The sequence below is a fragment of the Buteo buteo genome, chromosome 8, assembly GCF_964188355.1.
Source record: "Buteo buteo chromosome 8, bButBut1.hap1.1, whole genome shotgun sequence".
Lineage (NCBI taxonomy): Eukaryota > Metazoa > Chordata > Aves > Accipitriformes > Accipitridae > Buteo > Buteo buteo.
The window spans coordinates 45,942,659-45,957,241 of NC_134178.1; the positions used below are offsets into that span (position 1 = coordinate 45,942,659).

A 14,583-nucleotide genomic window follows, 5' to 3' on the forward strand; every position below is an offset into this window, starting at 1 on the left:
ATCCCATACAATCCCATCTCTGCAATAACGCCCTGCGGTTGTCATCAAATTATTCCAGCAATTTAAGCAGACCAACAAGGAAGTTAACTTTTTTTTTTTAGCTTAACTGCGACAACCACTAGCAGAGCTGCAAATAAAAATTTAAACTAGGAAAAGAAATTACACCTCTCTGCTATACTTTATCCTTGCCTTTTATACTTTATCTTATGGGGTGGGAATAAATAACAAATCTTGAGATTACCAGCCCTTTCAAAACCAGGCAACTTTCACAAAAATAGGAGCAAGTTATCACCCTGCTGCACCAACACAGAACATCTAAAGGTTTATTTCCTATGTCCTCTAAATGTAAATATCTTTAAAAGCCCACCAATTCCCAGTCGTGGTTTCCCAAAGCAGCACCGTACTACTAATGCTGTGACCCAGCTGTTGAAGAGGTACTATTCAAGAGTTTAACTACTGACTGACTGTACAGTTTGATAGGCACCATTTTTAGCAGGCTCTCCTTTACAATTTACAGTCACCAGGTCAGACATCTCAAAAAGACTGGCAGGAGTTTCTAGCTGCAGGTCAGCTAAAGTAACCCCAGCAGGTTTTGTTATAAAAGTCAAACTAATAATTGGGGCAGCCCACAAAGGTTCTCACTGGTATGCTTCAGTGAGGCACAGAGCATCTTGCTTCAAAGTTTATCACCTTTCCTTATTTTTTTAATGACTTAAAATTAAGATTTATGAGAGGAGAACAGGCCACCTCCTCTCGCCTTCTCTGATCCCAGTCTGAACCCTGCTAGATCTTGCAATGTTAGGAACACTAATGCTCCTCTTGGCATATAGATATACACTGCTTCGGAAGGAAAGGGGAGTCCAACAAGGAAGATTTATGGCTTATTTACCTTCTAAATTGAATCGTGTTTACCCCACTTGAGAGTTATCAGTAAACCCAACTTCCGAAAGATTCATGCAAAGGGTTGCAGTGTCAACCAGCGATATCATCTCCTTGCTGAATCTCACAGACGTGCTATGAACTGAAATGGAAGTTCAACAGACTGCAGTAATAACAGAAAATAGTTTGGGTCAAATCGGCTTTGAGATGAATAATAAAACCAGGTTTTGCTGAGCAGCTTTTTATTAAAAATAGCATCAGATTTCAAAAAGAATTATGTAATGCTTCTATAAAGGCAAATACAACTGGGAATGGTGTCGTTATGGGCAATACATTGGTAAAGTACTAGCAATAACAATACAGCCTAGACAGTCCTTGGTACAAGTACCAATATTTTTTCCCCCTTCCCATCAACAACCCACCAAATCAACAATAGCTGATTCTATTTTAGATTTGATACATACTGAAGTCTATGTATTTCAGAAAAGTTTTTCATATGAAATAGCCTTGAACAGAGCAATCATAACATGATTTGGCTAAAAATTAAATGGCACAAAATAGCATCTGGATTTTAAAAGGACAAACACCTTAAAGAATCAGCTGCTAGAGTTAGCAGGAATAAGAGGATCAGAAACTTGAATGTGGAGGAAGCCTACAATTTCTTTCAGACAGCAATGCCAAAACTCCAAAGAATAAGCATTCCAAGGAGAAAAAAGTAGAAGTACTCCAGACTCATTAGGAGACATGTTAGAAGTAAGCAGAGGAGGAATGGAAAGAAAATAAAAGACTAGAGTAAAATTATAATTCAAAATTGCTTCAAAATATTGTGTCAGTCACATTAAAAACAAATGTTAGAAAAATGTTTTCCTGCCACATAAAGAAAAAACCTCACTTCATAGAGTCTGGGTTACAAACCAAGGCTAATCTAAAATTATACTTGGCAAACTAAGCAACAGAACTGCACGTAAATTCAACAGCAAAGACACATGATCATACAGGTGAACGTTAAAGCTGTTCACTGTCAGACCCAACTTCATCAGCTGGAAAAAATATAAAGGAAACTCAGGAATTAGAGACAACATACAACTAAATCACAGGAGGCTTCAGAAAAGATTTTTCTAGTAGAAATGAAAGTAGTGTCAATGTGCAAGGTAGCAAAGAGAAGTTGTCTAAAAATACTACATAATACTCTCCAGGAACCTAAGAAATGTCCTTCTGTCTGTCATGGCAGAAGCCTGTTGCTCTGGTCTTCCCTTCAGCCTCACGCTCTCTCTTGCCCTGTGCTCAGGACCGGCTGCATCTCAGACTCTTCCACTTCACTCTTCAAACTCCTCGTTCAGTCCAGATGCTTTTTTCCCCTGAGGATGCTAACTTGCTTATCTTCCCCCCCTCAGACAACTCTCTCTGACCCAGTCATTTTCTTTATAAAGGAATATAAACAAGGAAAACAATATCAGCTTTCACAACGTACTGAAGTGTAAGAAACCAGGTTCCAGTGCATGACCAAAAGCGATCAATGCCAGGCTGTAAGGGGTTTGCCTGCAGTAAAGGCAAACAGTTCTTACTGCAGGTAGGGCTAGTACAGCACCTGAAAGTATTCTCCTGTGGATTTAAATAGGCTGCTACACACTACAAGTTTGGGGGGGAGGAAGTGTATTTGTGGGGTTGTATTTATTTGTTTGTTAAGTACTGCAGAAAATGTAACCCAGAGGCTCTCTTTCCATTGCTGGGAGCAGGGGAAAGGAGCAGTGTGCCTAGTTAAAGTTCTCCTCCTTTCTCCATGTCCAGCACTTATTTAAGGTTGAAGTTCATCATGCAAGTAAATTTGCTGAAAAACTGTTTGGATATAAAGAAAATCACTTGTTTATTTGGTAAGATATAACAATGGTTTCAAGATAAAATTTAAGGAGATCAGGGGAAGGGACAGAGGAAAAAAATGAAAAATCCCTTTAAGTATTACAATACTTTTGAAACAAGTCCTTTGGCTCTTCTTTTGGAATAAGTTTCCTCTGGGAGTTTACTTTTTCCCCTATGAATGAAAAAAAAAAGCTAACGAAATTTTGATCTAAGTCAATTTATTCTGGGTTCAGGCACTAAGCACAGAAAATGAAACAATTACACAATCCTATAACCTGTATTTCTATCATCCGAAGAAACAAATTAAAGGTTGAAAGCAAGATAAATAAAACAAATACTAATTACAAGAACCAAACTCACACAGAGTCATTAGTCAATTGCCTTACAATAAAAGCCAATAAAATCTTGATTTCAGGCAAACTATTATAACCAATACTAACATACTGAAGCTATACACAGTATATTCACACTCATTCTTGATGTAAAGAGTGGTTATGATAAATTTGTACCTTCCTCAGACACCAGAGAGTAGATGAACGCAGTATGGAACCCCGAAGAGAATTCAGAAAACCCTACCCAGTCTTAGGGCAGCTCTGTGTTTCAATATTGTGTGTTTCAATATAAATGCATGAACTTCATGGCTCAGTCATCTTAGGTGCTGTGCATTCTGGACCAATCCTGGCTTAACCTTCATCACTAACATCAAGGTTATGTGTTTTGCTATACCAGAGGACGAACCTAGAGAACCTCCAGGGCTCAGTCCTCAACAGTTACAACCAGGTTTTTTGAACCATCAGTCCTACAGAACTGGGGACAAAAAATGGATTCTTTCCTGGTTTGAGTACCAATAAAATGCTTGTCACTTTCCAATCACTATTCTACTACTTCTACCCCAGTGCATTCACACCAAAAAAGCAGTACTGCTGCAGATCACTGATATTTTAAGGAAGAAAAGTCACCTAGTCTGATCACAGGTATGCAAGACAAGGCTATTCAACTTCTTGAACTTTACCTTCTGTAACACTCATATTCACACCCCATTGCTCAAATATTTTCACTCCATCCCTTGAATTTCTTCAAAACTTGCCCCTACCCTCAAACTTCCATATTTTGAATGTTTTCTTCTTTCATTCCAGTCTACAGGTTCAGGATCCACAAGTCACACATCAAGTAACAATGTCACTTTCACCTTACTCAGACCTTTTTTTAAAAGCTACTTTAAATTTCGCCTTGGTACCAGCAGCTTTTTGGCATCTTGCATGTGCATGTTGTCTTGTATCACATTCTCATGGAACTAAACACAAACATCTCGACAAGATGAGGTTGTTTTTTTTAAAAACAAATTTATATTGGTTGCATCCCAAGATATCATCACTGCATTGTAGCTTTTATTTATATACATATGTGTACACAAAGTAACAGCGCACATAGACACAGCTTAGCTTTTGCAACAATAAGAACATGCTAATCCCAAAAAGATAGTTTAGTAAAGTAATTCATTGAAGTACCATGGAAATAATTGATACACTTCTGTCATCCACACTTCAAAAGATTTATATCAAAACAGAATTTGCTAGGAAGTTTGGGTAGACTTTCAAAGAGGATAGCATGAAAAGAAATATTTAAAAAAAAAAACAACAAAACAAACAAACAAACAAACAAGAAACCCCAAACCAAAACAAACCAGAAAATATAGCCTACCAAATATGTTGGTGGAATGTCCTTTCCGGGCAATTGGTTTGAGCTCATTATGTCCCCATCCATATTGCCTATAATTGTCCCAGGCATGCTTCATCATCTAAGAGATAGAAAAAATAGGATTCAATTACATTATAAAACTACTTTGTATGAATATAATATTTTACTCCTTATTTGAGACTTCATCTTTCACAGTCACCCCAGCATACTGATAATTACTTTGCCACTATTTCTGTTACAGAAATCAGATTATGTAGCATGAATAAATTTGGAAACAACTTCAAGTCTATTTAACTTGAGCTATAGAGCCTAATGCTCTGCATTAGGTTGTTTTCTTGTTCTTTCTTTCTTTTCCCTAAATATATGCACAGACATTTAAGAATTTAAGCACAAAGGAATGCATTTAAGCATAAGGGATTGGTGAAAAATACTGGCTAACGTCTAAGACACTAAATAAAAGAAAAAAATATCAACCCATACCTGAAGCATACAAGGGATTTATTTACACTGGTGCATCCAATTAAGACTAAACAATTTTGCAAAAGGCATAATAAGTTTTTTATTAGCAACACCTACTTGTCAAAAATATACTGTCATACAGCCTCTACCAAATGAAATGCCAAAAGCTTTGCTCTTTAGAAAGCATAATGAACAAAGCAGTATAAAATTTTTAATATTTGCTCCACAAAACATTCTCAACTCTCTTTAATAGATGTTTCCACCACCTAGTAAGCAAGCTACATCTAAAAAACAACAGGTCTTGTTGATGCACAGGTATTAGTTGTGCACATCAGCCACTAAACAGTGTTTTTATGGATTTGCTAAATCTTTTTAAATTCCTTGCTTATTGGTATACAGCAGAAATTCAGCAGCTACCAAATTGCAAAGTGAATGCAGTTTAAAGAAAATCAAATACTATTAGTTACCTAAACAGATCAAAGCAAGTAACAGGAAGAAATCAGATTCTGAAAGACACTGCCGCAGACAAAAACAGTTAGGAACAAACCTGTTCTAAAACAGCCATCAGGCTGTATCCACAACATTATACATATTTTTATATTGCATCTTAAAAATGGTATTAAAATATTGTTAATATAAACAAAAAAAAACCAGAAAACGCATAGGACTTAAATCATCATCTCCACAAGTTTGAGAAATGCTCTCTAAGAGGAGAGACTATGCTAATGTAACTAACAGACCAACACTAACCCTTTAAGAAACTGATTGTAGCAGAGCAAGTAAAGTTTTCACTATGATTTACAAGACTGTAGTTTTCTTATTTTAATCAGAGAGTCACCATACTCATAGAAAACGGGAAGGAACAAGCAGATGCTGGCTAAAGAGTGAGGTGCAGCCAGTTGCCTTACCAGCACTACCCCACGTAGAAGCAGCTCTCTTCTCTGAGTTCAGGATTTAGTGGAAGTCACCATCTGGTAATCCCAACTCTTTCAAACTGCATCTAAACTGTCTGCTGAGACACGAAAAAGTCCTTGTCTCCCTACAACCATCGAGAGATCCCTGTCCAACCTACACCGCTGTAATCCCTTTGAACGTAAACTCCCTCCAAATTTCCCATGGCTCCGTTAACTCATGCCCAGACAATAAATGTGAACCACAGCAAAGGTATACGCACAGGCCCAGAAGCTGGGAAGCACTCCTGTGTTAAACTGACATCAACCTGGGCACAGATGTCCCTCTCAAGATGCCAGAGGTCCCAGTCCTACCACTTGTCATTCAAAGTCAGCTCACATGTTGCTTTTGGTATTTGCACTAAAAGATTCTGACACCTGATTAGGTAATAATACTGTACTGTCTCTTTTAGTGTCATGAACCTGTAATGTAAGAAAAAGAGGATGCAAATATTATACTAAAAGAGGAGAGAGAAGCCATTTCATTAGCACTCCCGAATTCCTTAGTGTTTACAAAGAACTTAATCAAATTGACCAATTAATAGCTATTAGAACCTCAAGATGACTCAGGTAAAGTAGTTTTCTCGCCTGTCAAGAAAGGATCACAGCATGAAAAATGCAATAAAAGCCTGATCACAGGCAGTATAGAAGTTCCTCTGAGATCTCTTACTAACGTTATCCAGAATCAACCCACAAATTTTTATCAAAAAATTGTTCATTAACATAAGATCATAGAATCGAGAATCACAGCACCGTTCAGGCAGGAAGGGAGCTCAGGATGTCTCTAGTTCAAGCTCCTTAGTTTAAGTCCTAAAAACCCTACTTGGGAAAACACAGACCTATAGTTTTGGAAGGCACTAGAGGATGAAACAAAAGAATTACTGAGCAGTAAGCTCTCTGTAAGTTTGATAACAGACGGATGTCTAAACAAGGTGACCATGACATGGCAGATCTAACCAGCTTGCTTCCACATAAAGGAAACTGGGCTTCTGAGACCTTTGGACCCATCAAATAAATATTTCATGAAGGAGAATCAAATGACCATTGACATTTTAGCTTTGTAAAAATCTCAAAGTGCAGGCAAATACCAGTATAGATCAAAACTAGCTAAGTCCAAAAGAAGAATAACTTGTTTCCTCAAGGCAGAATGTTAATTGTGGAATATTTCACTGTCCCAATTTGCTATGTTTCTGGGGGAAGGTACAGATTTTCTTACAGACTATTTAGTTCTGAGGAAACCCAAGAAAATTATGGAAATTACGAATGGCTAAAACAGAATACATCACAATATAAGATGTTCCTATATCCATAAGATCATAAGACAAAATTTATCCTAGGATAAAATTTCATTAAGATAGAAACTGTAAAGGAGTCGATTTCACCAGATTCATGAATTAATGCAGAAGTAACTTAATACACTGCTGAGACCAGAAACTCTGTCAAACACAAGAGACTAAGATGCAGTTGACTGCATCATCTAAGGTTCTGACATAGGAAATCATATTTTGAGGAGATTAAGCTACTTTGATAAACACAAATGTGTCTGTCCTGTCCCCTCTGCCTCCCCTAAACAGTGTACAAAGAATATGGTGTTATAACTCCCCGAGAATCTTTTGACTTCATTACGCTAACTAGTCAACTGATTTTTTCCAGACGAACACTGAACATTACTCTGGCACACAGCTCATTACTCTCCTCTACCACAAAGTGAGCAGACTTCACGATATCATGTTAGCAGATAACTGCACATTACATGCAAGTGAGAAACCCCACAGCTCTTGTATACAATATTAGGTTTTGTAAGGATGATATGCCAAGAGATCTTACAACAACATGGAGATTCTGTTACTGCCAGCACCGGCAGCATAATATACTATAGATATAATATCTATACTATTGGGAGCAGTTGTGTACACAGAAGTTCTTGAGAGACAGAAGACAGATGCCTCTACCAGTGGAAAATGTAACAGAGGATGCCACTTTGGCTCAGGAAGTACAAGCAACGTGAACTCCTGATCTGAAAAACAAGATTACCTCTATGGTTATGCCAGATAGCATCTGCATAGTGAATGCTGGAAATGCTGAAGAATAGCTGCAGGTATAGATAGGCTTTTCTTCGAAAAAAACTTGTCTTTAAGAGGAGAGAGAAGTCTCAGACATGGACTGGAACATCAGCACTAATGATAATAGAAAGAAGGTAAAAACACTTGCAAAAAAGCACCCCCAACCCTTAAAGAAGCCGTGACAGAGGCATCTTAAGCTCAGTAGAATGAAAATAACAAGCTGGTCCAAACACGCATCAGTAACTGTGAACAAGGCAAGGTGTGGATTTCCATAGCTGACATTTCCATATCTGATAGCAGTTTGTCAAGGTAAGTGCTTGGGGCTTGATGGCATATCATATAAAGATCTTGCAATCTGTCCACCAGAGAACAAATGGTTTTAGTGATGGACTTTTTACTGACACTATTAATGCCAGATTTTGCTTTTGAAGGCAAAATAATTCATAGGGTGTAAGTCCACTGAATACCGGTCTCAAATATGGTTATTATGGGATGCACCATATACGACAGCCAGCAAGATGCTGTTGCATGTACAGCTTGATAATTCTTACAAAAAGACGAATTTGGACTCTGCTGCGTGAGCACCAGAATGGTAAGAAGCAGGGCATGTCAAATAAAACTGCTTTTGTAGGTACACCGTTATCTAGATGCTTTACTGACTTTAGAACATGTTCGTGGGATCTGATCCTCTGTAGTCACCAGGAAATCAGGTTTTTATAACAACAGAGTGGTAATGATGTCTTTTGACAAAATCATAATTGTAAGAGTAAAAGGAGGTTACAGTGATTGAAAAGACTTTTGTAAGGGAGTTCTATCACTACAGCAGTATGTTAGAAGCAATAATTCAAACCACAGATTGGCTCAAAAGCCCCTTTCCACTCCTCAAAAAAAGGGCAGACACCTAGCAAACAGAAAATAAGAGTCCTGAGAAATAAACAAAAGAAACAATTTACTGGCAAATTGCAGTATTTACTCATCGTGCTTAGAAATGAGAAAACTATCTTCTTCTTGCCATTCCATCAGGAATGTGCATAACAGAGCAAATAGGTTTTGCTTTCAAATGAACATATTCTGGTTAACAGTATGATTTCAAGAGATTTATATAAACCACCTTCACATTCTGTTTTAAAATTAACCAAGGACTTGCTAGACAAGATTACTGCTCAATTGGCAGATTAAATATTAATAACCTCTTTCCCACTGTCGACAGAGAATACTTTTTGGAGGTTAAATTAAAGAATTATCATTTCCTTATATAAATACGTAGATTTTTGAGAAACTAAGATTTTTGAAGAAACTTAGCAAACTCATACAGATTATTTTATTCTTCCAGGAGCTACAAATCTCTGCCTAAGAGAAATTATTTTAGGCATCAGTCTATGCCCCTCTCATGCATTTCTGAACACTGCCACTGAAAAAGTCTGGTTGGAACATGTTCCTAACACACAGAAAGATGGGTTTTCTTTTACTGATGAATCTAGTAACAAATCCATTGCTGAAACAAAGCTAAAATGTTTATCAAATGTATGCAAAAGAGGAAGCTTGTCCTTTTTTGTTGGCATGAAATACTTTAAGTCTAAGATGCCTGATGGAACTAAGGGGATAGAAAATACATCAGACTGGTGAGAACTGGAACAGTAGATGTAAAGAGCCTAAACTTGGAGAGCTTACAGCAGTGAACTGACTGCTCAAATTTGTACAAGAAAGCCAAATGCTTTTTTTCCAAGATGATGAATCAGTATTTTTGACCTTGTGTGTCCTCATGGTATCAAGAGAAACTGGTATTCACGGGTTTGACTAAGGTCCTGTGGTGCTCAGAAAGCTACAACCTCCCAGATCATCTTTGTAAACAACCAGGACTGCACATCAGCCAGCAGAAAGCAGTTCCTTTCTTCCAGTCTTGCCTTTTCAGGCATCAATCTAATCACCTTCATCAGCTTATCCCTGCACCTCTGCCAGTTTTACTGTATTCTTTTTGAAGCTGAGAGACTAGAAATAGATGAAGCGTGCAAGATGCAGATGTACCTTAGCTCCACATGCTACCATAAGAACTTTGCCTGTTTTGTTCTCCTTTCCTAAAATACTGGATATTTGCTTTTTGTCTGCTATTGAGCAGTACAGTGACATTTCCAAGGAACTATTATAAACACAAGCTCTCATTCTCAAGTGGTAGTAAGTCACCTCACACCTTTTCATATTAAGCATGAAGTTGGACTTTCTCCCGCTCCAGCCCCCATATGCATCATTTTACATTTAGCTGAGAAATAAAAGGGGAGATAATCACTCACTCCCATAAGATTTTTCTGCAATTCTTCAGTCTGGCCTCAGTTTTCTACTCCAAATCTCCATGTTGGCAGCAAAGTTGATCATAGCACTATTCATCCATTTTCAAACTCCAAATAATTTATCTGTATAATTTAGAACATGGATCCCCAATGCATGGCCTCCATGGCCTCCAGTACCATTTATCTGTACTCTCCATTTCCTGCCTTCTAACCAATTTCTCCAAGCAAACAGAGACACAATCCTCCATCCCATGGCTGCGTAGTTCAACAGCTGTCAGTGATGAATCTTGCCAAAATTTTTTTTTAAATTATGTATATAACTGTCTCCCCCTTGTTCACATGGTTGCTGACTCTTTCAGGGATCTTCTATAGCTTTGCGCATCATGACATCATTAAAAATATACCTGGAAATCTTACGTATCTGTGTGCTCAAAAATCCTATTCCCTGTTCTAGTTTTTGTTAATCTGCAGTTCATTCATCAGGCATAGGGACCTGCAGTTCTTTGATCTCCCCTTGAATCCCTTTCAAAAATTGACATCTTATTAGCCACCTCCTAGTCCTCTGGTAACAAAGCAGAAAGCAAGGATAGATGCCAGCAATGAAAATCAAGAATCCAAATCTCAGAGCAAACTATGTCAGAATAAACTGTTGCAAGTTTCAGGTATTACAGTATTATAAGCAGATTGTCTATGACTTAATGGAACACACCATAAGAGGTTACTCATCAACTACAAGCAGCTCACATTGTGTATCAATTATATCAGTAATATCAATGACTCTGAGATGTAACATCATCAGGAAAACTCTATGTTAAAGAACACACAGGCATACATTCTATGGAGTTGCTCTGGGAAACAGAGGGGATTACAGCAGAAATGATGCAAAGATGACTAACAAGTAGTAGAATTTTTACTATATTTAAGATGGTGGTCTTGCTTTCCAATCAAAGTCTCCATAGCTGCAAAACCACACATTGTCACTTGTGTAACAGATCTTGTATAATTTAATATAGACTGCTCTTCCATCTAGCCATAATTCATGATTTTTGCTACCAACATTTCTGTAGAATGGGAATAAATGGCACATAAAATACAAAATTTAAAAAAAAAAAGCAGCAAGGTCAGTCAGATATCATGGAGCCTTTTGATTCACCCACTTCTGAAGTAATTTACCTGGGGTTTTGCTCATTTTTATTTGGCTGATTATATCAGGGAAGTGAAATAATTCCTTGTTTTCTTGATTTTATTTTGCATTTATGAATTTTAAATACTGCAAATGTGCTACTTCATTGCTGAAAGACAGGTTTTTCTCACAATGGCCTGGAAAAAAGATATCTTTAATAATGAAGACCTTGAATTTTTAACATGTTTCCAGTAATGCATGAGTGCTAGAGAATTCTCTAATTGCTACAGCTTGAATAAATTGATTCATTTTTTAAATATCCTCAGACACAAACTTGCATTCCTCATTACTAGTACATTTTAAGTTACCAACCAAAGCAACCTATCCAGAATGTGCAGCTGAAATACTGCACCATCCACACTAGGAGCTTTATTTTCATCCTTCTGTTTGAGCAAAATAAATACACCAAGGTACAAAGCTTCTCATAGGCATAAATTAAAGATTTACAAATGTAAAATGAGTTCTTTATACAATCATCCCAACATGCTGGGACACAACTTTCTGCAGGGCCATTCCTAACTTGCCTGGTCTGTACTGGCCAAAGTGCTAATTGCACAATTTTCATTTTAATACATCCATTGAAAATTAGTTTACCAACAGGCTTGGTCAAAAACAGTCCATCCTTACTTTACAGAGATTTTGCTCATTCAGTAAAAATAAGATAAGCATTAAAAAAGTGCAGTGAAACCAATTTAAAGCCAACCTAGTTGCTCTCAACATGCTGAATTACATTTGAGAATCCAGAACAGAGAATCCAAATAGCATGCAAACAAAACCACTTAATAAAAAATGTGTATGTATATGTATGTATAGATACAAACACATTTTTATATATACACACACATTTTATATGTAAGTGTATGTGCACATATAAAAGTGTGTTTGTATCTATACAAACAAATGTGTGTATATCTCTATTTTATACAATCACACACACTCCAGGGAGTGTTATCTTAAATACTGAAAAAAGATAGGTCATAATACTTCTTGTGCTTCATTTTCATTGGGATCAAAGCCAGGAGCAGCGAGCTACAAAGCACAATGCAAAACTCTTAACACAAGAGACATGTATTACCAAATTCCCTTTCCTTTTCAAACTGGCAACCTGTCACAAGTGGGGTCCCCCAGGGATTGATATTGAGCCCAATGCTGTTTAATACCTTCATAAGTGATCTAGATGATGGGATCAAGTGTACCCTCATAAAGTTTGCTGATGATACCAAACTGAGTGGGGAAGGGGACACTTTGGAAGGGAGAGCCACCCCGCAGGAAGACATGGATAGACTGGAAGAGCAGGCTAACAAGAACCTTATGAAGTTCAACAAGGACAAGGGTAAGTTCTTTCACCTGGGAAAACATAATCCAGGAGTGCAGCACAGGCTGGGATTTACCCAGTTGGGGAGCAGCACTGTGGAAAGAGACCTGGGGGTCCTGGTGGACAAGCAGCTCGATACAAGTGAACAGCACGCTGCTGCGGCAACACAAGCCAACAGGATGCTGGGTTGCATCACTGGCAAAGATAAAGAAGTCATTACCCCACTCTACTCAGCGCTTGTCAGGTCACACCTGGAATACTGTGTTCACTTTTGGTCCCCCCATACAAAAAGATGCAGACAGGCTGGAAAGAGTCCAGAGAAGAGCCACAAAGATGATCAAAGGACTGGGAAGCCTGTCATATGAGGAAAGGCTGAGAGAACTGGGTTTGTCCAGCCTTGAGAAAAGAAGGTTTGGGGAGACCTTATCACCATGTTCCAGTATTTAAAGGATGGCTACAAAGCAGCTGAAGATTCCATTTTTACAAGGAGCCCCATGGAAAAGATGAGGGGTAACGGGTACAAGCTACTCCCGGGGAGATTCTGATTGGACACAAAAGGAAAATGTCTCAAAATGAGAACAATCAGCCATTGGAATAATCTCCCCAGGGAAGTGGTGGATTCCCCAGCATTGGACACTTTTAAGATTCAGCTGGACAGGGTGCTGGGCCATCTTGTCTAGACCATGCTTTTGCCAAGAAAGGTTAGACCAGATGATCCTCAAGGTCCCTTCCAACCTGGGATTCTATGATTAAAAACTGATGTCCTAAGCAACTAGAAGTCCAAGTAAGTTTGATCAAGAAAACAAAAAAGAGTATAAAAGCGTCAGCAAGAATGAAATTGTTCTAAATTGGTTTTAGATGCTGAAAAAAGTCTCCCCATCACAGAAGGCAGCCTATTTGGCTAGATCAGAAACACTGCAATTACAAAAAAAAAAACGAGATTAGCAGTGGAAGTTGTATGAATAGTAACTATGAAAAGATGAGTTACGCAGCATGAAAAGACCTCTACATGGCTAAGTATTTCTTTCTTCTGCACAGCTCTTTTCTCAATAAGCACACATAGAACTCAGGTAAAAGGACACTTACTATTTTTAACCTGATTTCTTAAGAGAATTAGGCTTATGCAATCTTGCTGTCTGTACATCTGCCATTTGCCACATACATTTGCAGTAGCCTTTGAATCTGTTCTCTCATTTCAAACCTGATTTTGCAGAGTTGGGAGGAACCAGATAACTGAGACCTCTACTTTTTGTGCAGGGGTGGGGTGTAAAGAAAAAGATACCTGTGGCTAGATAAGGTAGACAGACACAAATTAGTACCCCAACTGAGAGGGAGGCAGTTATAATCCAATAATCCAACCCTTTATTCATTCAGAGGGGCAGCATTTAGCATGCAGGTAGCTCTACACCAGGCACAGAACACATTGCAATTCACACAGTCAGACAGGAAGATAAGAGGGCATTCACAGCAATGTGTGCATGAGGAGCAGAGGGTGGTATAAGGGGATGTAGGTCAAAAATTCATAGGAAACCATTAGTTTTGCTGCTTATAAAACAGCATTATTAGCAGCCTCTTGAGCATCATACAGAGACCACAATGAAAATACATTTTAATCACTTCTCCTCTTGGCACAGTTCTAAAAGTATTTCCAAAATTGCCTCCACTAATATTAAGTAAATTATCTTCCTACCTCCCCTTCTAAGAGGCAACATATTACAAGTCACATTTTAAAAGAGGATACACTGAAAGTTTTGCTGAAGGCCACAGTAAGTTCACTGGCAGAAGAACTCAAGTCAGAACGTTCCTAGCTTCCCAGCCAGGACCTTGTTCCTCACTTGGAGGATCCAAACTTAACAGCTACTTGTTCTGCAGGTGTCCAATGTAGCAACTGATC

The 14,583-nt window shown here is 38.1% G+C and overlaps 1 protein-coding gene across 3 annotated transcripts in view; it reads right to left on the bottom strand.

The window, feature by feature from the left end:
* The window catches only part of MAN1A2 (mannosidase alpha class 1A member 2), a 144,112-nt gene that overhangs the window by 93,833 nt on the left and 35,696 nt on the right, over window positions 1-14,583 (bottom strand). For all 3 annotated transcript variants that reach the window (XR_012651395.1, XM_075034479.1, XM_075034481.1), the window contains exon 3: window positions 4,438-4,534. Coding sequence is in view for 2 of the 3 variants with exons in the window: in XM_075034479.1 (XP_074890580.1) it covers window positions 4,438-4,534 (97 nt within the window). In the remaining variant the exon portion in view is untranslated. The remainder of the gene's footprint in view (window positions 1-4,437; window positions 4,535-14,583) is intronic.